This window comes from Ctenopharyngodon idella, chromosome 10 (assembly GCF_019924925.1).
Source record: "Ctenopharyngodon idella isolate HZGC_01 chromosome 10, HZGC01, whole genome shotgun sequence".
Lineage (NCBI taxonomy): Eukaryota > Metazoa > Chordata > Actinopteri > Cypriniformes > Xenocyprididae > Ctenopharyngodon > Ctenopharyngodon idella.
The window spans coordinates 30,444,065-30,465,826 of NC_067229.1; the positions used below are offsets into that span (position 1 = coordinate 30,444,065).

Below are 21,762 nucleotides of genomic sequence, written 5' to 3' on the forward strand. Positions count from 1 at the left end.
GAGTAATGATGCTGAAAATTCAGCTTTGACATCACAGGAATAAATTACATTTTAAAATACATTAAAATGAAAAACAGTTATTTTAAATTGTAATAAAATATCACAATTTTACTGTTTTACTGTATTTTTGATCAAATCGGTGAGCAGAAGACACTACTTTTAAAAACAGTTTTAAAAAATCTTACTGACCACAAAATGGTGCTGGCATCATAAAAACAGGACGTCATACATACAGTGATTTTACCATGTGCTTAAAATCTTGTTTACCATGGTAAAATCACTGATGCATAACCTTTTATAGGCTTATATTTTTTTTGAAAAAAGGAACAACAGCAATATGACAAAAGACACCAGTGTTTAACAAATAGTTTGCCTGTAGCCTGCTTAATATTGTCCATTTTATAAATTTATAGCAGCAAACAAAGGAAAACTGACTTTAAAGGAACGTATTTTAGAGATTATTTTCAAGATTATTGACAAGAACTTACACTTTGCACAAGTATAAGAACAGGTAATGTTAAAAAGGCCAAATGTCATAGTATGAGTACACATATGTCAGAGGTTTTGCACATACTAAGACCACAATCCCTAATTTTAGAATAAGTTACTCATTAACACCCATCATGCTTTGCTGAGGTAGCTTTCAAGCCAACAGCCTCTCCTGAAACAGCAAACCTTTGACAGGAGCGGCTGATTGAAGACAACCAATCACATCAGCTCTGCTCATATATAGTATTTTGTGTCTTTATTTGATCTGTTTGAGCTGAGTGAAGCTTGTGTATGGTGTGGGTGAACGCATATTGACGGTGAAAAATATACACCTCAAGGTCATGTCAAAAGAAATGTCAACTTTACTCTCCTCAAAAAAACAAAAAAAAAAAAAACTATTTTTTGTCTCATATATTTAATCATTTATCTGAAAAGCAAAGCACACTGAGATTGTCTAAAATCATTGATTATCAGTTCTACATATTATCTATGTATATTTTTTAAAATCAGTTTAAAGTCAAATGTTGTCCTGTGTTGTGATTGTCCTCATCGTTAACTGTACAATACAGAAGCGTGTCAAAATCAACAATGAGGACCCAATATTACCCTAAAAATTAAAGAAAAATCTATGCAGTTTTGTCACCAATTATTGAACTCACAAAGTCTTTAAGTTTTTAAATGGCCAGTCTCTTGAGAAACCTTGAAAATGTTGCTAATCAGGATCATTATCATGCTTGTAGGTTAAAGATGATGGTATTGACTTTTCAGTTTGATTTTTCTCTGAACACTTCTAGACTCCTACTCTGTTATGAGCTCTGAGCTTTTAGCCTTATTTAGTTTGGAATGAGACTTAAGAAACTCTTTCAGACCTGGAGGCGATTAGACACATTATGAAAGCAGTGTGATCGTTATGAAAGTGCAAAAGCCAGAATCAGACAGCAAAAGAGTCTGGTAATGTATTGCAAGGTGTTTGACTCATTCATAATTGACAGAAAACGTTGTGCAATTGAAATTCATTTCGAAAGCATCTCCCTCGAGCAAAACAATCACCTGGCTGCAACGTGATCATACATAAGAGTTACATCCCCTTGTATAATCTAAAACCTTGCTAGGTGCAAGTCTGTCTTTCCTTATATAAACACACAGTGTGGATTTATTTAAAGAAAGATAAAACACAATGTTTTGTCTAACAGCATTTATAACATTCCTGCAGAACTTTACACTTACAGTAGCACAAACGGCCTTTGTGCCAGACTTGCACAAAACTACTTCATCTGGATTTAATTGAGGTTTCTGTGGTTATTTGTTACATAAAATTCTACATAAGCTTATTTAAATTATAGTATAAATATATAAATTAGAGTACTGCAATACAGTAAAAACACTGAGGATAATAGGAATTGCAGAAAAAAAAAGAAAAAACTCAAAAGTAAAATGCTAATAAAATAAAAAGAAAAATGTACAAACAAATCACATAAAACTGTTTTCAGGGCTTGTCTTGACACCACTTTGAGATTAGGCTAATTAGACAGACTATGATAATATACCCACAGCTTATAAAAGAGGCCAATGTTTATAAAAATAGCACTGATATCTGATTTAAATCCCAGAGCTTGTTGTTCACAAACACTTGCAAATGAATACTCACTATCAAGGAACGTTGTTCACTCTTTACATCATAACGTACCAATTTACAACACAAAGAGCAATAATAACAAGGTGTTGTAAGCACTACTTCCTGGAATCAAATACCAACGACCAAATGGCCTTGTGTCTAATTCTCCTACATCACGTTTATTTAATGTTACAGAATTATATATAATTATAATTAATTGGGAGGAAGACAAAAAATAATCTGAGGCCACACTGAAAATCTGGCTTTATTTTTTTAATATTATTTCATTTAAAACTGTAAGTAAACAAAAAATCATGAGGGTCACCTCATAAAAAAGTTATTATTTCCCGTGAGATATGATCATCAGGTTTTGTACATATAGTTTAAAGCAACACCATGGAACATGTGCTCACGGTTCCCTTATGTGGCTGATAAGCATAATTGTCTGTTACCAGTGTCGTTTCGTCTTATAGCTAGCTGTTGGCTAACTCCACCAAGGCTATGAGTAAAATATGTGATGTATGTTGTAAAGCAGGTCGCACTCTGATGGGCGGGACTGTGTACTGACCCGAACCAAAGAATATACACTAACAAGAAGCGACACTTAATAGAACGTTCCATTGAAACACCGGGGTCCAGCAGCGGCCCTGCGTTTCCGCCATTTTGGGGTGAAAGGGAGTCGGCAGTCCACTAGTTTCTATGGCAATATCAGCTGCTTTGTTAAAAAAAAAAAACATACATTAAAGCTGAAATCCAACCTGAATGATGACTACACAGAATAAAATACTATCACCAGTGATCATCATATCCTTTTTACAGTTTATTTTACACACTTTGTGTTTAAGTCTTCCACTTTTTTCACAAAACCTTCGCTCTCTAAAAACCCAGTCAGTTTGGGTTAAAATTCTTTAAAAGGCTTATAAACACTGAATTATTACCAACATATGAAATTAAATTAAGGACATGCATCAGAAAAATTGGGAATGTTGGACAATAAACATATGAATATAACAGCTTGATTTTGCAGTGTTGTCTAGTGTCCAAAAGTGTGAATTATGCGATAACGGAGACAGCAATGCATCATGTATTATAAGATCGTTATGTTTGTAGCGTGATCCATTAAAACGTACAATATAGCCTGTTTCAATTCAGACCTAGATATTATTACTATTACTCCACTAGGTCTAAAATATATTGTTCGCTGCAAACATGATCTTAAATTTATTAATTATTAATTTACTATTAACAAATGTGTAAAGTTGCATAAAATGAAAAAGTACTCAAAGTAGGCTAACTACCTTACCTCAGATGGTTGAATGGTTGGATTCCACAACTGGTAAAATAAAACATGAAGACTTCAGATGCAAAAGCCTCTAAGTGCCGTCTGAAAGTTTCTGTTAAAATGAGCATTTTTATCATGCTCATATGTTCAGTAATTTCACTCTAATAGCCATTATAGGTCATTTTCAGTGCCATTAAAGTGAAATAACTGAACATAACCATACAAGCTTGATAAAAATGCTCATTTTACAAGAAAATTTCAGATGGCACTTAGAGGCTTTTGCATCTGAAGTCTTCACATATAAGACAATACAGCATTTACTGTGGGAGCCATACAATTTACTGGTGACTTAATTTAAAAAACTGTTCTATTGCGCTTCTGATTTGGCAATGAAATTCGCCGATTTTGGGTGCGTAAGATGTGAAGGATTCTATGGTCCAGTTAGTATTTTCACCCCATAATGGCGGCCGCGCTACCGGAGCGCCATCTAGTGGCTGTTACCCAAAAATATCAAAGTGTCGCCTCTTGGGTTCTAAGCTCTTTGCCCGAACACGAAACTTGGAGGGTGTGGTTGTAACCGAGGCTGCTCGGCAGTAGACTTCGTCCGGTTAACAGTTGCTATACCACTAAAATAATTTTAGAGACGTTATTTTAAGGTCGAAAAACTACATAGTGTTGTTTTAAGTGCAGATGTCATTAAGAAAAAAGGGGGCAAACGACATTCCAAAATTCATGTTAATTTTTTAATTCGACCTTTCACTCGAATTCTCAAAATGAAAGAGAAAAAAAAAAGTAGAAAAATGCAAAGAGGGGCATTTTGCAAGTTGTCTCAAACTTTTGGACCCCATGAGCACATCTGAGGTTAGATATGGATTGATGGACTCAACGACCTCTGAGTTACAGTCTAAAGCCCACGGCCCCTGCACCTCCTGGCACTTGAAGAAATTACTGCCTGCAGATTAGACGGGATAAAAGAGGCCCCATGCTGAGTGAAAGTGTATGATAGTGCAACTGAACATGAAATGAAGCTTTGAGCCAATGTGATAGATTGCAATGGTTATGAATGGTTATGCACAGAAAATACAGTAATACAGAATATATATATATATATATATATATATATATATAATTATAAATTCATTCCTTTGTACTTAAGTACCTAGCAACTTCACCACACACAGTAATTAGCAGAGTAGTAAGACAGGCTTAGCAGCTCTGCCCACAAGCTACTCACATTTAATACTCTCATTTAATATGCTGCACTACAACAATTAAAGCTTTGCTCAACCAAGTCCAAAGTGCACCTCCTAATACCGACAAACATTTCTGATGTTGGTTATACATTGGCAAGGGACATTTTACATAAATTCTTACCTGCAAAACTGTATTACATAATCATCTTACATCACAAGTTTATATGTTTGGAAAGACACAAGTGATGCATTGTTCTGCAGTGAAATTGTATCTTAAAATTTAAGCTAAGAGCAGACAGAGTGAAAATATCATATAAAACATAGTTAATACTTAAAGGAAACTATAAGGAATACTTCAAGCATATTTTCTAAACATTTCTATGAGACTTTGTAAATGTGTCCTGAATTGATAAATTGTGGAAGTAAATTTTGAATTTCACTAATGAAGGGCAATGTAAAGCATTAGATCAACCAATGATTCTCTAAAATAGCTCAGAGGTGCTCTCATGAAGCTTCATTTGGCAAGCATATATAGACAGAGCACAATACAAAATCTGACAATGGAAGAACAACAAGGAAACAAACAGGGTCAACAACCGGGAAAAAGAAGAGTAAGGATGCATGATGAAAGGGTACAGAGGCAAAACAGTGGAAGAGGTAAAAGAAATCAAGACTGTAGACATATTTCTGATGAAGTTAGGGCCACTATTGTGGACCATGTTCTCAATCATGACATTGTACTGTAATTTTTTGACAGACCAACAGTAAAAGCGTAACTGAATCCTGCCCAGTCTCTTGCAATCAATATCCCACATAGAGTAATGTGTAAATTTCTACTGTTAAAATTTAAATATGCCATATGCAGATAAAGTGCAGTCTTGTGCATTTTCAGTCATTGTCATCAAAATCGTAGCCATAGTTTACATCTGAAAATACTGACAGAGTACACTGTTATACTGACAACATGACTAAACATTTTGACTATCTTGTTTGTGAACAAGGACTGATATGTTCATTGACATAAATACTTACTTTTGAGAGATGAACTAAGGATTTTGAGCAAGTTAAAGGCTTTTGCAGGTAATCCATTGTGTGCTGCTTTTTGCACTAATTGTTTTGAGAAATGCATTTACTAGTTTGCAAATAAGGATGATTCAAGAAATGTATCAAAGCGACTGAGAAAAACTGATTACATGTGGATTACATAAACAGATTCCAAAAATGTAGTACTTGTAATTAGATTATATTACATTTTAAAATGATTTTAAGATTAATATTTAAAATGGATTGATTCTCCCTTCTTTTTACTTTTTAAACTTTCTTTTCTAAAACATCCTATTTTGTGTCATACCGTATAACTTTGACTACAGTATAGAATGGCCATGCAAATGTCATGGAAATAAATTTGTTTTGCTTTTAAATTTGGGGACAAAAGCACCTCTCAGTTACACAAGTTATAAACACTGCTGATATAGCTGTGAAACATTATATCTTCATCATATACAGTGACCTTCACTAATTTTTGATCTGGACAACAATATATCTAACCTGGAAAACTCTGAATGTGTAATGTCATTTTCATGCTTATTATTGTTTGTTCATGTAACGCAGGGATCCCCAAACTTTTTTGTCAGACAAACCCCTTTGACCTAAAACATTTACTTGGAATAATTATTTTTCAATAATTTAACAACACATTTACATGTTCACAGTTCTCTGATGTCAGACAAATGTCACATTGACATGCAGGTACGCAAATAAAATATTAATATTTTTAGTGTTCAGTCATTTTATTTTGATTTGAGCTTTTCATCAACTAACAATCCCCCTGCAGTTCTTTCATTAACCCCATTTTGAGAAACCCTGTCATAATGTAATGCTTAATGCATTTCATTTTGTTGATAACAAAGAACAGAAATATTTTATTTTTCTTTTTTTATATATATCAATATGGTACACAATAATCCCATTCAGATATGGTTATTACTAAATATGTAAATATAAAATTCTGTAGGGCAGGCCAAAAGCAGGGCCTTCTTTTGTCTGCTCACCGTTTTAGGGCCTAACTTCGTTTCTGATTGGCTGACAGGAAGACGGACGGGGGCGCGCCCGAGTGACGTTTGAGTTTGGAAAGAAGTGGGAGGGATATAAACTAGAAGACCGGCTCGCGTGATCATTTGAGGTCAAGTCTACACACAGCGTGTCCGCGGCAGAGCATCACCAGGAACATCCCTTTAAGACCGACGTTTGAAAAGCAGAGAGAATCTGAATCTAACACGCTAAAACTAGCGCGAGAAACATACACAGATTTAGAAAAGCGCGAGAGTAAATCCAACATGAACGGGCAAATGAACGGTTTCCATAACTCCCTGATTGATGAAGACTGCTTTTTGTTCACGTCAGAATCTGTCGGTGAAGGACACCCTGGTATGTATCACAACACTCTTATGTTTTTAATAGGATTTTAGTCTCGCAAGGTCGTGCAGAAGGTAAACACGATCTAGTGCGATACCACACAGCTAGCACGTGCTAATAGCTTCTGATAAATATTTTACATTTCTATACTTTTACATTTGCCATCATGACAATATTTTATCATATTCGCATTATGTTACAGGTAAAATACGTTATTCGTTAATTTTCGCTGAGTTTGTTAATGTGAGATGTATTTGCCTCCTTGGCCACGCGCGGCCAGATATTCGGCCCAAAGCTAATCTTTCGAAAATAGGCCATGGACGTCTTAAACGGCTTATTCATCATTTTATTTTCGGTTTTATATAGCAAAATTAATTATTATTGTTTGCTATATACTGGCTCTTAACAATTATGGCTATTTCCGTTTGAAGGCTGCGCGCGTGGTGGCCATGTTATCGGCGGGCTCGCGGAACATGCGTTCATGTGCAATGCGGACTGCTCGTGTTGTTGTTCTGCCGGTTTGCCCCCGTTGCGTATTTCACACGTCAAGACGAGCCTTTGACTTATTTCATTCCAAGAAAAATGAATCATCATTTCCCCTACTACATTTCTTTATAATCCTTATTCAATGGCCTATGAGATCAGCGACTGGTTTAGTACCCGCGCGTCGCGTCACCATGATCTAGTGAAATCGTTGCTAAATGTTTGTCGATGATGTTTTGTTCGCTGACTATAATCCGCTGTTTGTATGATTTTTGTCGTCCTTGGGCTTTGACACCCCTGCACGTGGTGTAAACTTTCCTTCTCGCTCTACTGCCCGCGACTATTGCGTCAGCTCACCTTTTAGGCCCAAAACATGCATAAAGGCAAACGCGACAAGCTGCGCAAAGCGTTCATAAAGTTTAGGGCGTTCATAAAGCACGCGTACTTGTGTGCACGGGTTTCTTATATATATATATATATATATATATATATATATATATATATATATATATATATATATATATATATATATATAAAACGTTACATATGTTCTTGACGGGCATCTTCCACCGCTGCGACGCGTCTCGCGCCTTTAGCGCTGCATTTAACGCAGTACGTCAAAAGAGTACGCAGTATTCATAAAACAGTGTGCGAACATTATCCACATGGAAATCTAAGCGGATGCAGCAGGTCAAGTATGTAACCTATTGATGCCTTTCATTTCCGCAAGACCACAAAATGAGCTTATAAAAGGTAAAAAATTAAAGAAACAAAGAATTGTTTGACGGGCGGCTGTTTTCATGTGTGAGTGCTGTAGGTATCAAGAACGTTAAGAATGACAACCCCAAGAAAGTTGGGATTAAACTGTACTTGTTTAACAACACCAGAGTCCATAGTTTGTCAATACTTGTTACATCACCGGTCAAAGAGCACACTGGTCATTGGCTGCAGACAGTGTGTGTATTTCCAGGAATGTTTATGCTGCTCACCTCTATACTTAGGCTATGGTCTGATTCTTTCCTGAACAATATGGTGCATTCACGTCATGTCAGGATTACCAGTGCCAGTGAAACAGTGCCTGTCCACTTTTTCAGAAGCATTTTTCCTATAGATATTTTTAAGAAGTCTTCGTTAGAGTTGCAAGCCATTAACCAAACCAACCAGCTACAAGGTGAATCACAAAATTACAGACATTGATTTGAATTATTTGAAAAATTTAGACAAAAAGACCAAGGTGTAATACTGTGCTGTGTATGCAGTCCCATGAAGATTACAAATTATATAATGGAAATATAAAGAGTTTTTTTTTTTATTTTTTATATATATATATATATATTTATATATTTATTGCAAACCATGCTTATAAACATATTTTAAGTAGTTTGAGAGTGTAGGGAGATTATTACATTATATTTTTTAATGGTTGACATTAAAAATCTATTCCCCTATGGAGAAAATAATGGGATTTTTATTTCCGGAATCTGACATGAATATAGCCATAGAAGCTGGCATCGTGTTTAAAACAAAACGAAAGGTGCACACTAGTACAGGATGCCAAGTGAGGGCCCTGTTTTTGAGTTGTAAAAAGCGCTCGCATCCTTGTTGCATTCATAGTCAAGCCTGATGCCTTTTAATTACGATGATTTTGACATGGTGTGGGTGCACTGTTATTGAAAAGGAATTTAATTGCCCCTTTTTTAAATTTTTTTTATTCTCAAGCATTTAATTGGACAGATCTGTTAGTGCAGGATGTGTCATCAGTATTTAGATATAGCAGTACACTAACATAATGATAGCCTCAAAGCTAACGGACAAAAGCTGTGTTTCATCGAGTCTTGTCAAGCAAGCACCTAGTTCAATGACGCATGTTTGGGTAACTGAGGGATGTTACCACTACAGCAAAGAAAGAGTTTACTCTGTTCAATGAGATCACATACTTGGCCACGCATTTGTGTACTCTCGTAAAGTTTGCTTGTGGACAGGTCATGCTTTGTCCACGCGTATCATGTTTTAGTCATCCGTGGACTGACACCTGTACACGTGGTGTGAACTTTCCCCTCTCGCTCCACTGCCCCCGACTACTGCGTCAGTGTGCTTTCTAATGAGATTAGCGCAGGTCTAAGTTCAGTACTGATGGTGTGGGGGAGGGTTAGCAGTCCTGCTGCAGCTGATTAGCTTGGCTTACCTCTGCCCTAAATATAGATTATTACTCCAGGGGCTGCAGTGGAGTGGCAGCATGGGCATTCCTGCCTCGACTAGAGAGGCCGTACTGCAGTAAGCGAACATGCTCCACCTGTTGTATGACTGCGGCAATAGCAACTTCCTTGTCTGTATCATTGTTAAATGATCTCTTGGATCACATGAGGAGGCTTGTAAGCCAATCATGCATTGGCCCTGATTTCATTTTGAAATAATATTTATACATTGAATTTATTTCCTGTCACATCCTAGTCAGATGCAAATTCCAAGCCTGCTATTTTACCATAAGTCAATCCAGGAATCCAGTTATGCCCTTCCCTGGAGGCGGTTTGTTGTTTACATTGAGAGTCTCGTTTAACCTGAATTCTACACTCTAAATGGCTAATATAAATATTAGAGCACTTATTCCTCTCTTCCAGATAAGATTTGTGACCAGATCAGTGACGCTGTGTTAGACGCCCACCTCAAACAGGATCCTGATGCCAAAGTAGCATGTGGTGAGTGTCGAATTATGCTTTCCTGCACACTTTTCTTCATGCTTGCAACTTGAGTCTTTACCGTGTGTCCTAACCCCCATCATTCTGTCCTGGCAGAGACCGTCGCCAAGACTGGAATGATCTTGTTGGCCGGTGAGATCACCTCTCGTGCTGTAGTGGACTATCAGAAGGTTGTCAGGGACACAATCAAGCACATTGGCTATGATGACTCTTCCAAAGGTATAGCGGCACTAAATGTCAAGGGAAAGAGTGCTACTCTCGGTGCCATTTTCTGAATGCATACTTGCATATCTTACTACATTTGCATAATTTATACTGGTTTACTATTTTGAATGAACTGTCATTTGGATCTAGGGTATAATTGTTTAATCAGCATTTTATTGTACTTTTAGGGTTTGACTACAAGACCTGCAATGTGCTTGTGGCTCTTGAGCAGCAGTCACCTGATATTGCTCAAGGGGTTCACCTTGACCGCAGTGAGGAGGATGTAGGAGCTGGAGACCAGGTAGGAGCTGGATTACGACTTTGGTTGTTCATATGCAAAGACGTGAGTTGAAAGAGAATCGAGATCTTTACTGGATTGACTTTGCTTCTTAGGGCCTGATGTTTGGTTATGCCACTGATGAGACTGAGGAGTGTATGCCTCTCACTATTGTCCTGGCCCACAAGCTGAATGCTAAAATGGCCGAGCTACGCCGCAATGGCACCCTGCCTTGGCTGCGACCTGATTCCAAGACCCAGGTAAGACGAGACCTAAAAATGTTGTTAGAAGTAAATTGGGAAAAAATAAACTACGGTTTAAAAGTTTGGGGTCAGTAAGATTTAATTTTTTGAAAAATTAGTATTTTTATACAGCAAGGATGCATTAAATTGATAGTTAAATACATTTTATGTTACAAAAGATTTACATTTTTAAAATGACTTTTAAACACTTTCTATTCATCAAAGAATCTTGAAAAATGTTTTTTTGAAAACTAATACATTGATAATGTTTCTTGAGCATCAAATCAGCATTTTAGAATGATTTCTGAGGGGTCATGTGACACTGAAGACTGGAGTAATGATGCTAAAAAAAAAATTCAGCTTTAACATCACAGGAATAAATTACATTTTGAAGTATTAGGTTTTTTTTTTTTCCCATAAAAATGTTTGATCAAAATTAAATATGAGTTGTTTCTGGATATTGATCTAGGTGTTAGAGGCAGAATTCTGTAATCTGCTGGTTAGACAAATCTGTAGGAAATTTTTAGTGTAATTACCATATACATCCAGCAGAGGACCCATAGAGATCCATTTATATTTCTGGATGTGGCCAACTGCTCTTATAAATGCAATGTGGAAGGAACATGATCACGCGCGCGCACCAGGCCTTTGTCTGTGAAATATCCACCACGTGTCTTTGCAGCACATGTGGAATTGTCAGTGGGAGTAAACAGTTCTCGCGCACACTGAACGAGCAGGTACGAAACGCGTAGAGCGAGGGGAGACTTTCCAATACCTAGCTAGGGGCCGTTCACATGTCGTGTCTTTTGCTCGCTCAAGTTCGTTATTTTAAATGTAGACGCGGGACGAACGCGCTCAAATAGAGATCGAAAGCTCTGCCAAGATGGACTAACAGCTGATCATACCTGTACAGGGCGGTTTTTTTTTTTATTTCTTATCTAGTAGTAAAGCTATTGCAAGGTCTGGAAATACATTTATCCTTTGCTGAAACTTATTCGTCTTCATGGAGGACGCGACTCATGGTTGCTTAGCAATGAGCGCTTTTGAAAAGAGGAGAAAGTGCCACGGCTGATGTTTTCCATGCGTTTTTAGACGTGACGCGAATGGCCTCTAAATCGAATGCAGATGGTTTCGTTATCTCGGGCGGATAAAAAAAAAAAAAAGTAAAAGTGGATTAAAAACAAAAGCAAAAATGTGTCACCAAATATACTTGGGCGGCCGTTAATATACCTGGGTGGCCCACCCAGGTAAAGTCTGTGTGGGAAGCACTGTTTCATAATATTACTTACAATATTATTCACAACTTTTAATCATTTTGATCAAATAAATGCAGCCTTGGTGAGTATTAGACTTCTTTCAGAAACATTAAGTCTTATGTTACTGACCACTAACTTCTGAACCATATTATATTACTAATGTAGGACTGATGTTGTGCTTCTGCATCTTAAAGAGATCTGAACCTTTCAGCTCATCTTTTGATGTTACATTTTGCTCTAGGTGACCGTCCAATACAGGCAGGACCGTGGAGCCATGCTTCCTGTGCGTGTGCACACCATTGTAGTGTCTGTTCAGCATGATGAAGTAGTGTGTCTGGATGAGATGCGTGATGCTTTGAAGGAGAAGGTGGTGAAAGCTGTGGTGCCCAGTGTCTACCTGGACGATGACACCGTCTACCACCTGCAGCCCAGCGGGCGCTTTGTCATTGGAGGCCCACAGGTTTAAACTACAACAAAAATCATGCAGTTCTCTTGAAAACAGGGTTCCCATGGTCATGGAAATGGAAAGCTGGAAATTAGTTATACCAATCTAGCAATGAGCTTTTTTTTTTTTTTTTATATATATATAAATATTACTATTTGGATTTTATTTTTGGTTCAGTTTTACTTTTTTCCAGTTTATTTCAGCTTTATTTCAATTAAAAATGATTTTAATGTCTTTCGTTTAACAATAACAAAGTCATAGTCATTCATTTGCCAATAGATGTGGGAACCCTGGGAATATTTTAAAGTGTGTCTATGTATATATATTTGGGCTGTGAAGCGATGATAATTTTTAATCTAATTACACTGTGGCGATTTATCTAATTAATCGCACATCAAATTTATCTGTGAATTTACCCCCAAAAGATAATTTAAAGTCATTGTGTTAAATGAGAAAATCATCAAATAGACATTGCAAAAAGTAGCTTTAGAATTTTTTTTTTTTAATTTAACAATTTATTACACAACTTTTAGGCTTCAGTGGCCATGAGTGTGAGTAAATGATGACAGAATTTTCATTTTTGGGTGACCTATACCTTTAATGATTTTTATTTTTATTTTTTTTTATTTTATTTTTTTTTTATGAAATGATACTCTAATTGAGAAACTAAAGCTGCCAATAGGTGGCGGTAAATGTCTAAATGAGTAAGTCATTGAGTCATTCATTCATTTGATTAGTTCAAATGGCTGATTCATTCAGAAATGAAGTAAAGGCTCTCTTTGTGAATGGCCCAGTGAATCATTGCTTCACCCGATTGATTCGCTCAAAATGTGGATTAATTCAGAACAAAGCACCACTTTTCTGCTCTGGCTTTATAGGTAATATTTTCAGTGGCGCAATTAAGCAAAATGTCAAATATAACACTTATTTATTGAACTGTTGTAAAAAATCAATATCACACTGGCACTCGTGCTATTTGGGATATATATATATATATATATATATATATATATATATATATATAATAATATGCATATGCATATCTATATGTGTGTGTGTGTGTGTTATTTATTTGCTTTTTTTTTACCACTTTTTATTTCCCCAGCTGTGGTTTAAACAGTAAGATTTGCTTCATACTGTTTTACAGGGAGATGCTGGTTTGACTGGCCGTAAGATCATTGTTGACACTTACGGAGGCTGGGGTGCTCATGGAGGTGGTGCTTTCTCTGGGAAGGATTACACTAAAGTTGACCGTTCAGCTGCCTATGCAGCACGCTGGGTGGCCAAGTCTCTGGTGAAGGCTGATCTGTGCAAGCGTGTTTTGGTCCAGGTGAGCATTTGCTTGTCTTTCGGTTAGGGCTGGACGATATGACCTAAAATCAAAATCTCGATTAATTGAACATTTTACCTTGATTACGATTAATGATTATTTTATTTGTTTGTCTTTTTTCATAGTTCACTGACAAGGTTTGTACTGTAAATATGCTTGACTATTAAAGGTGGGATTTTCTTTCCTAATGAAAGAGTCCTCTGACATAACAGCTCTCTCAGCAGTTATTTATGGTTTGTAACATTTCTTAAATTCTGCTTGTTGTAAATCAGATACAGATAAATTAGCACAGTACCAGCACGTTTATTTGAATGCGTTAATGAGAGCGATTGCGTGTATGAATTAGTCATACCTCTCGTAATTGTGTAGCTGTGGGTTGTAAGTAGTTACTTCAAAAGTAGAAAAATATATGCTATAACTTTTGAGTTTCTAAGCTACTTTAGTGATAAATCACAGAACAGCATTGACATTGAGTTTCAGCGCTCCTCTCTGTGCACGTGATCTTCACGTGATGTGCAGCTACTGTCTGTATGAGTGTTTGTGTGCTGCAATGCATCAGCGCTGTAGCTCAATATAATAATGCACATCCGATGGTCTAAAATCGCTTGAATGTCCAAACTGGCAAGCTTTAAAACACACAGAATTAACAAAGTTTAGTGAAGACTCAAGTGATCTCACTTCGGGGATCACCGCTCGCATGCTGTCTGTGTGTGACTTGGCGTTTGAGTCCCCCTCCATGTAGCTTCCATGCCACTGACTGGACTGGGAGGAGTCACGTGACTACACACGCGGTAGTATGTTTTTAAGGGGAAAGTATTAACAGGATTTTTAAAAAAAAAAACAAAATAACCAACATGGGTAAATTATGTCCGTTAGAGGTTCTGAATTTCGGTTGCGATTACTTTTCAATTAATCGTCCAGCCCTACTTTTGCTTATGTGTAATAGTGAAGGAATAAGACAGTTTAAGTCCATTTCCTGTTTCCTCAGGTGGCTTATGCCATTGGAGTGGCTCACCCCTTGTCCATCTCTATCTTCCACTATGGAACCTCCCAGAGGAGCGAGAAGGAGCTGCTGGAGATCGTGAAGAAGAACTTTGACCTCCGCCCGGGTGTCATTGTCAGGTAAAGTGTGATCCTCAGGGGCGGCCCAAACGCCGTCTCTCGGTTTGACGGTTTCCCAGTCATCTTTGTGGTATTTGCTCCCGTGTTTCCAGAGTTTGGTCTTGCACAGTTAATGTTAGAGAGGTTAATTGAGTTTGACTGAACGTCCTTCTTTCTGTGTGGCAATTGTCTCACTCTGTCTCCTGTACAATTCCAGAGAGCTGGACCTGAAGAAGCCCATCTACCAGCGCACCGCTGCCTATGGCCACTTTGGCCGTGAGTCCTTCCCCTGGGAAGTTCCCAAAAAGCTTAAATACTAAATCTGTAACCCCCCCCTCCTTTCTTTGGGCGGTAGGTGTACATTACAGAGAAACCTACTCAACCCACTGGAGGGGGGAGATGTACCAAACCCCCTCACTCCTAACCTCACCCAAAGGTAATTCCCTTCCCAGTACGACTCTCCCTTCAACCCTGTTCTTTGCTGTGTTGTTTTCGAAAGATCTATGGTGGCTGTTAGATTTATGTTCTGTTTTTATGCGCCCTCTTCTCCACCCATCTCTCTTTGGCCCTTCCTTCCTTCCTTACCTACTTGCTTGAAAGATCAAGTGATGGCACAAATGGGGGTCAAAGGTTGTTCTGTGATGCTATGCATTGCTGGCTGAAGCACTAACCCTTCGACTTTTTGTTCTACCAACTAAGCGAACCAATGCTTACCATTTTCCAGGTCCACCACTTTATGTGTACCATCGCGAATGGGATCAAAACCTCTCGTGAAATGTCGAAAGCCTGTCTTTGGTCAGAATCAACACGAATGCGTTTAAGTTACATAGTGCAGGGATTGGATTGAGAAATTTTAAGAGACTTTTTACATGAACATGTGTACTGTCATGATGGTTTCGTCCTGGTCACCGCAGGCCGTGTTGTTTTATTTCTGACGTGTTACAGAGAAGTCAGAAGCTGCTACCAACCCCTGTGCGTCTGCGGGACTGGCGACGCAACCGTTCCCCCGAAACCCCTTCTCCGTGGTCTCAATGGTGATTCCAGATTAACCCTCCTGGTAGCTGTTATGTGATATTCTACTAGACCACGGCGGAGGCAAAGCACTCCCTCTCTGTGATCGGCGACAGCGGGCGTAGCTACAGAGAAGCCCTGCTCCCTCGCCGTCGCAGAGGGGCTGCCTCCGCCTCTTGAATCGCTCCATACTTGAAAACTCAACCTAATTTTTGCTCGGTGATCCTCTTGAGACTTGGCGTAGGTACAGAAAAGCCCGGGATCTCAAGGTGTGACTGCCTTTATTACTTTTTGTACATGAATGGAATCGTTTTTAAAGACAATGAATACTTGTTTTCATTTGCTTGAACACCGTAGTCATGGTGTATGTCCCATGTGCCGGCCCTGTGGTCTTCCCTTGGTGTCCTACAGAAAGCTTTGGGCTCTTGCCACAGGCTGGTGCTGGTAGCTGTGACCATTTTTTTTTTTTTTTTTTTTTTTTTACACAAGAGTGAAGGCAGGTAGATGAGACTGTCCATACGCACTCACGCACACGTTTTACGTTCAGGACTCCCGGCTCTCCCACAGACAGAAGCGAGTCTGGCCGGTGTTGTACAGAGAAACCGGCTTCGTTTACATGCTCTCTCTGTTGGGTGTGCTTGGATTGCAGTCTTTTATATATAGCTCATCTTCTGTTTTTATTTCGTACTATATATTTTTGTTTTAATTACAGAGATTGGTGCATCAGACTGGTTACTGAAAGAGTAGAAGTGCCTTTTTCTATTGTTTCTTTTCCTTTGTCACTCCTCTCCCTCTTCTCTCCTTTTCCCCTTTGTTCACCCGCTCTCTTTCCCCTTGAGTTTCCTCTCGTGATACGTGTGAATCCACAGCGAACTCCTGAATTCCCCTCCTTTCAATGCTCCATGATGGTTCTGTCCCTTATATCAGTGAACTGAATAAAAATTCTGACCCTTAAGACTGTTGTTTTTATGATATTTTACATTTCTGCCAGATTCATTTTAGTGTTGTTTTTATTTGTTTTTTGTTTTTTTCCCTCCACTTGTTCCCTCCTTTTAAACTCCTTTCAAACACTTACAGCACTTTTCATGTTTGGGGTACAAAATAGAAACCTGAAAATCTTTATACTTTTATGGAACATATTGTTTAAAGGGTTAGTTCACCCAAAAATGTCATTAATCACTCACCCTCATGTCGTTCCACACCCGTAAGACCTTTGTTCATCTTCAGAACACAAATTAAGATTTGGATGAAATCCGAGAGGTGTTCTTTATCCCCCCCGTAGACAGCAATTTAATCCAATTTTCAAGGTCCAGAAAGGTACTAAAGACATTGTTAAAATAGCCCACGTGACTACAGTGGTTCAACCATTTGGCACTTCCAGGTTCTACGTCAGAACGGCGGCTCAGTATTGGCCGACGGTGTTCAAGTGAGCAGCACGACGCATGCGTGTGATGCTGATACATGAGCCAGCCAATAATGAGTTAAACAACAATAATAACATAAACAACATAGGAGAATGACGCAGAAGAGAATATATTGTTGAATAAAGTTTTTTTTGTTTTGTTTTTTTTTGCGCACAAGTGTTCTCGTTGCTTCATAAAATCAAGGTTGAACCACTGCAGTCACATTGACTGGACTTTGAAAGTGGTGGTTAAATTGCTGTCTATGGGGAAAACCTCGGATTTCATCAAATATCGTAATTTGTGTTCTGAAGATGAACAAATGTCTTACGGTTGTGGAACGACATGAGGGTGAGTACTTAATGACAGAATTTTCATTTTTGGGTAAACCCTTTAACTGTAATTATTATTTAAAATGTCTCTCAAAAATGGGAAAAGGGATATGAAACTGTTGCCACATGGCTGTACCACAATAGAATTTTAAGTTCTTTTTTAAATATTTTGAGTGAAGAGTTTAGTTTCTTGATTGTTGGAGTTCCAAGAGTACAGACAAACTAAAATTGAGTAAACTGGAGTTCTACAGTACTGTTCGTGAGAACAAAAACTAATTCTCACTGTCATTTGGATTAGTGACTCTTCCGACCTCTCCATGAAACATTCATGTTCACTTTTTTTTTTTTTTTTTTTTGTGAAAGGATACAAATCATTAGTTTAAAGGGTTAGTTCACCCAAAAATGAAAATTCTGTCATTTATTACTCATGGGTGTGGAACGACATGAGGGTAAGACCTTTGTTAATCTTCGGAACACAAATTAAGATATTTTTGTTGAAATCCGATGGCTCAGTGAGGCCTGCATAGCCAGCAATGACATTTCTTCTCTCAAGATCCATTAATGTACTAAAAACATATTTAAATTAGTTCATGTGAGTACAGTGGTTCAATATTAATATTATAAAGCGACGAGAATATTTTTGGTGCACCAAAAAAAAAAAAAAAAAAAAAAAAAAAGCGACTTATATAGTGCTGGCCGATTTCAAAACACTGCTTCAGGAAGCTTCGGAGCGTTATGAATCAGTGTATTTCATCAGATTTCAACAAAAATATCTTAATTTGTGTTCCGAAGATTAACAAAGGTCTTACGGGTGTGCAACTGCATGAGGGTGAGTAATTAATGACAGAATTTTCATTTTTGGGTGAACAAACCCTTTAATATAACTATGAATTGTATGTATAAATTTGTCATGGTAGCTTTCCATATAAATCTTAATGATGCCATTAGTACAATTACATAATGCAGAGTTTGTACAGCAACAGCAATTTTTTCCATTATTGTACAGCATTGACACTTCATATTTACTGTTTTATCTAAAACTACTTTTCAACTTTTGGGTCATTAAGATTTTAAAATTTTTTGAAAGAAGTCTCTTATGCTCACCAAGTCTGCATTTATTTGATCAAAAATTGAGTAAAAACTTTGTAAAATATTAGTGGTAGTGATATTAGTGAAATATAGTGGCAGTTCTGGCCTAAGGGTTAGAGTCGGACTTTTAACCCAAAGGTCGCAGGCTCGAATCTCAGTACCAGCAGGATATGTAGGTTGGTGGAGTGAAATGAACAGTGCTCTTTCATTCTCATTACCCACAACTGAGGTGCCTTTGAGCAAGGCACCAAACCCCCTAATCACTCCCTGGGTGCTGAGGCAAAAATGGCTGCCCACTGCAGCAAAAAGACTGCACTTGTATGGGTGAAATGCAGAGCACAAATTCCAAGTATGGGACACTGTACTCGGCTTCACGTCACTTCGTCGTCATATTACAAATTAAAATAACTTTTCAGCATCATTACTCCATTCTTCAATGTCAATGATCCTTCAGAAATCATTCAAATATGCTGATTTGCTGCTCAAATAACAGTGCTGAAAATATTGCTTAATTTTGTGGAAACCGAATATTTTTGTTTGAAATCGAAATCTTTTGTAACATTAACTTTTACTGTCACTTGATCAGTTTAATCCTTCCTTGCTCAATAAAAGAATCTACTATAGAATATTAAAAATCTTACTGACCCCAAACTTTGAAACAAAAATGTAGAAGAAACGGAAATTTGTGGAGCACATCAGCAGTGGTCCTTTTAAGTCTGTAAGTGTTGTCTTTGAAGGGGAACTCAAGTCACATAGCTTAAAAATAGCATGTTATTGGATACTTAAAGAGCTGCTTCTTTCCGTCAATGATCTGAATTTTTTTTAAGGTGAAAAAGTGAAACAATAGGTGTGCTTGACTTCATGCGGCACTGCACAGACCGATCAGCATCTGAATTGAAGCAGTGCATGGCGGTTCGAAGTTTTGTCTGACTTGAGACAGCACCGATACCATGTCACTGTGACATATGGCATCAAAGTACCGCAAGAATGATTTGAGAGCAGATGGCTAACTCAGCCACTGCAAATTCTCCAGAGTGGCTGCACAAGCTCAGATGACGACAGCTGTTCCACGATTGGCCGGATTTACTGATGGCAACAATGACGTTGCGTGTTTATTCTGACACCTTCACTTCCACTAATGCTCCATGTTTTTATAACAGTAAAAACTCTCCATGTAACCATAAAGTTATATTGTGTCATGTTTATCAAAATAAAAAAATGTATAGACCAACTTTATTAGTATTTAAATGGTATAGGCTTATGTTGAACTGTATTAAGCAGTACATAAAAAATGTTTGTTGCTTACTGAAACCATCGGTTTGACAAATACTGCATCTAATCCGCTTCGTCTGTGAAGTACGCAAACACAGCACGACTGTCACTATGGGAAGCAGAAAGTGTTTGACTTGATGGCTCAGTTTTTAACTCCTCCCCTGACTGCAAGCGGCAACTCTCGCTGATTGGACTGCGCAGCGCCGCATGAAGTCGAACATACCTAATATCTTGCCATATGGTCCACACTCTACCATACAGAACCTGATGAGTTCAGACAACATTTTGCATTTTTGACCTTTAACTAAGGGTGTGTTTACACAACAAGGATGTACTGATGGAAAAGTTTTTCGCAAAACGATCCCCGTTCACACGGATCCGAAAAAATGATTAAAAATGCTGTATTATGCTGCCAGGCCAGTAGTTGGCAATATCACTTTGTTAAGAAACACTGCGTAGACTGAACACACAATGCACGATATTACCATTTTCACAAATTTGCGTTTTTGTAGTTTACACGAAGACGGTAACAATATAGTTTTCAAAAACCCATTTTCAAAAGTTTGCATTTTCAGGCCCCCAAAATGCATAAAAAGTGTTCTGTTTTTAGTTGGAAACAATGTTGCATAAACGCCCCCTAAAACAGGTTAAAATGAATGTGAATAGGCCTACTTGAAATGTGGGAAAAAATGTCTTGCCAGGTTCATACCATTGCAAATTAATAAATGAGGTATTGCAATATCACTGAGCTCTCTATGGAAGAAATGACAACAATTTTATAGCTTTTTAGATTTGTGGGTATCTGTTTATGCACAGCTCTCTTAAGGTCCTGCCACAGCATTTCAATCAAGTTAAAGTCTGGACTTTGACTGGACCATTGAAACACCTTGATTCTTTTCTTTTTCAGCCATTCTGTTGTAGATTTGCTGGCTTGCTTTGCTGTAGGTTGGCTTGGGATCATTGTCCTGAAGCATGACTCAATTTCAGCCAAGCTTTAGCTGTCGGACAGATGCCCTGACATTTGACTCTAGAATACTTTGGTATGCAGAGGAGTTCACGGTCAACTCAATGACTGCAAGGTGCCCAAGGCCTGTGACTGCAAAACAAGCCCAAATCATCACCCCTCCACCATCGTGCTTGACAGTTGGTATGAGGTGTTTATGAGATGATTTGCTTTTATAGAGGTGGTCACACTTGCTGATGGATCAATTTGATTAGCAGCACCTGGCTGCTACTTAGCCTCTTAATCCCTATGGAAGCAGTAAGGGTGTATGAAGGGTGAGTCTCAATCAGCTTCCTAGGCTGTGAGTCAGTATATTGTGTAATTCAGGCACTAGTAAGGACCCTGGCTCACTACACATTGGGACACTTGGGGCCTCATTTATAAAATGTGCAGAAACCGTCCTAAATTTGATCTTACGATCATTTCTCAGATGTGCGTACGTGTGATTCATAGAATAAACGTACACACAGAAAACGAGCGTGTGCCTCTCTGCCTCTCTTTCAGATGTGAAATCTATAAATCGCAAATAATCTTGAACTTGCGCGCAGCTAAATGCTTTCAGTTCTCCGTGTTTTAAACAACACCTAATTAATGTCATTTACATATAAAAGATCAACAGTCATCATC

At 38.0% G+C, this 21,762-nt stretch overlaps 1 protein-coding gene across 1 annotated transcript; it reads left to right on the top strand.

The window, feature by feature from the left end:
* The first annotated feature begins 6,740 nt into the window (after nt 1–6,740).
* Nucleotides 6,741–16,994, top strand: mat2aa (methionine adenosyltransferase II, alpha a). Its single transcript, XM_051908463.1, has 9 exons — nt 6,741–7,006; nt 10,096–10,173; nt 10,270–10,392; nt 10,566–10,678; nt 10,771–10,914; nt 12,394–12,612; nt 13,745–13,927; nt 14,916–15,049; nt 15,246–16,994. The coding sequence occupies exons 1-9, from the start codon at nt 6,916–6,918 to the stop codon at nt 15,346–15,348; spliced, it is 1,188 nt and encodes a 395-aa protein (XP_051764423.1). The 5' UTR covers nt 6,741–6,915; the 3' UTR covers nt 15,349–16,994.
* The last annotated feature ends 4,768 nt before the right edge of the window (nt 16,995–21,762 follow it).

Bases quoted from the DNA above. Each gene is read 5' to 3' on its own strand.
- mat2aa (XM_051908463.1), top strand. From the start codon at position 6,916: ATGAACGGGCAAATGAACGGTTTCCATAACTCCCTGATTGATGAAGAC. The intron at 10,174-10,269 runs GTGAGTGTCGAA...CTGTCCTGGCAG, and splicing joins TGATGCCAAAGTAGCATGTG to AGACCGTCGCCAAGACTGGA. The intron at 15,050-15,245 runs GTAAAGTGTGAT...GTACAATTCCAG, and splicing joins CGCCCGGGTGTCATTGTCAG to AGAGCTGGACCTGAAGAAGC.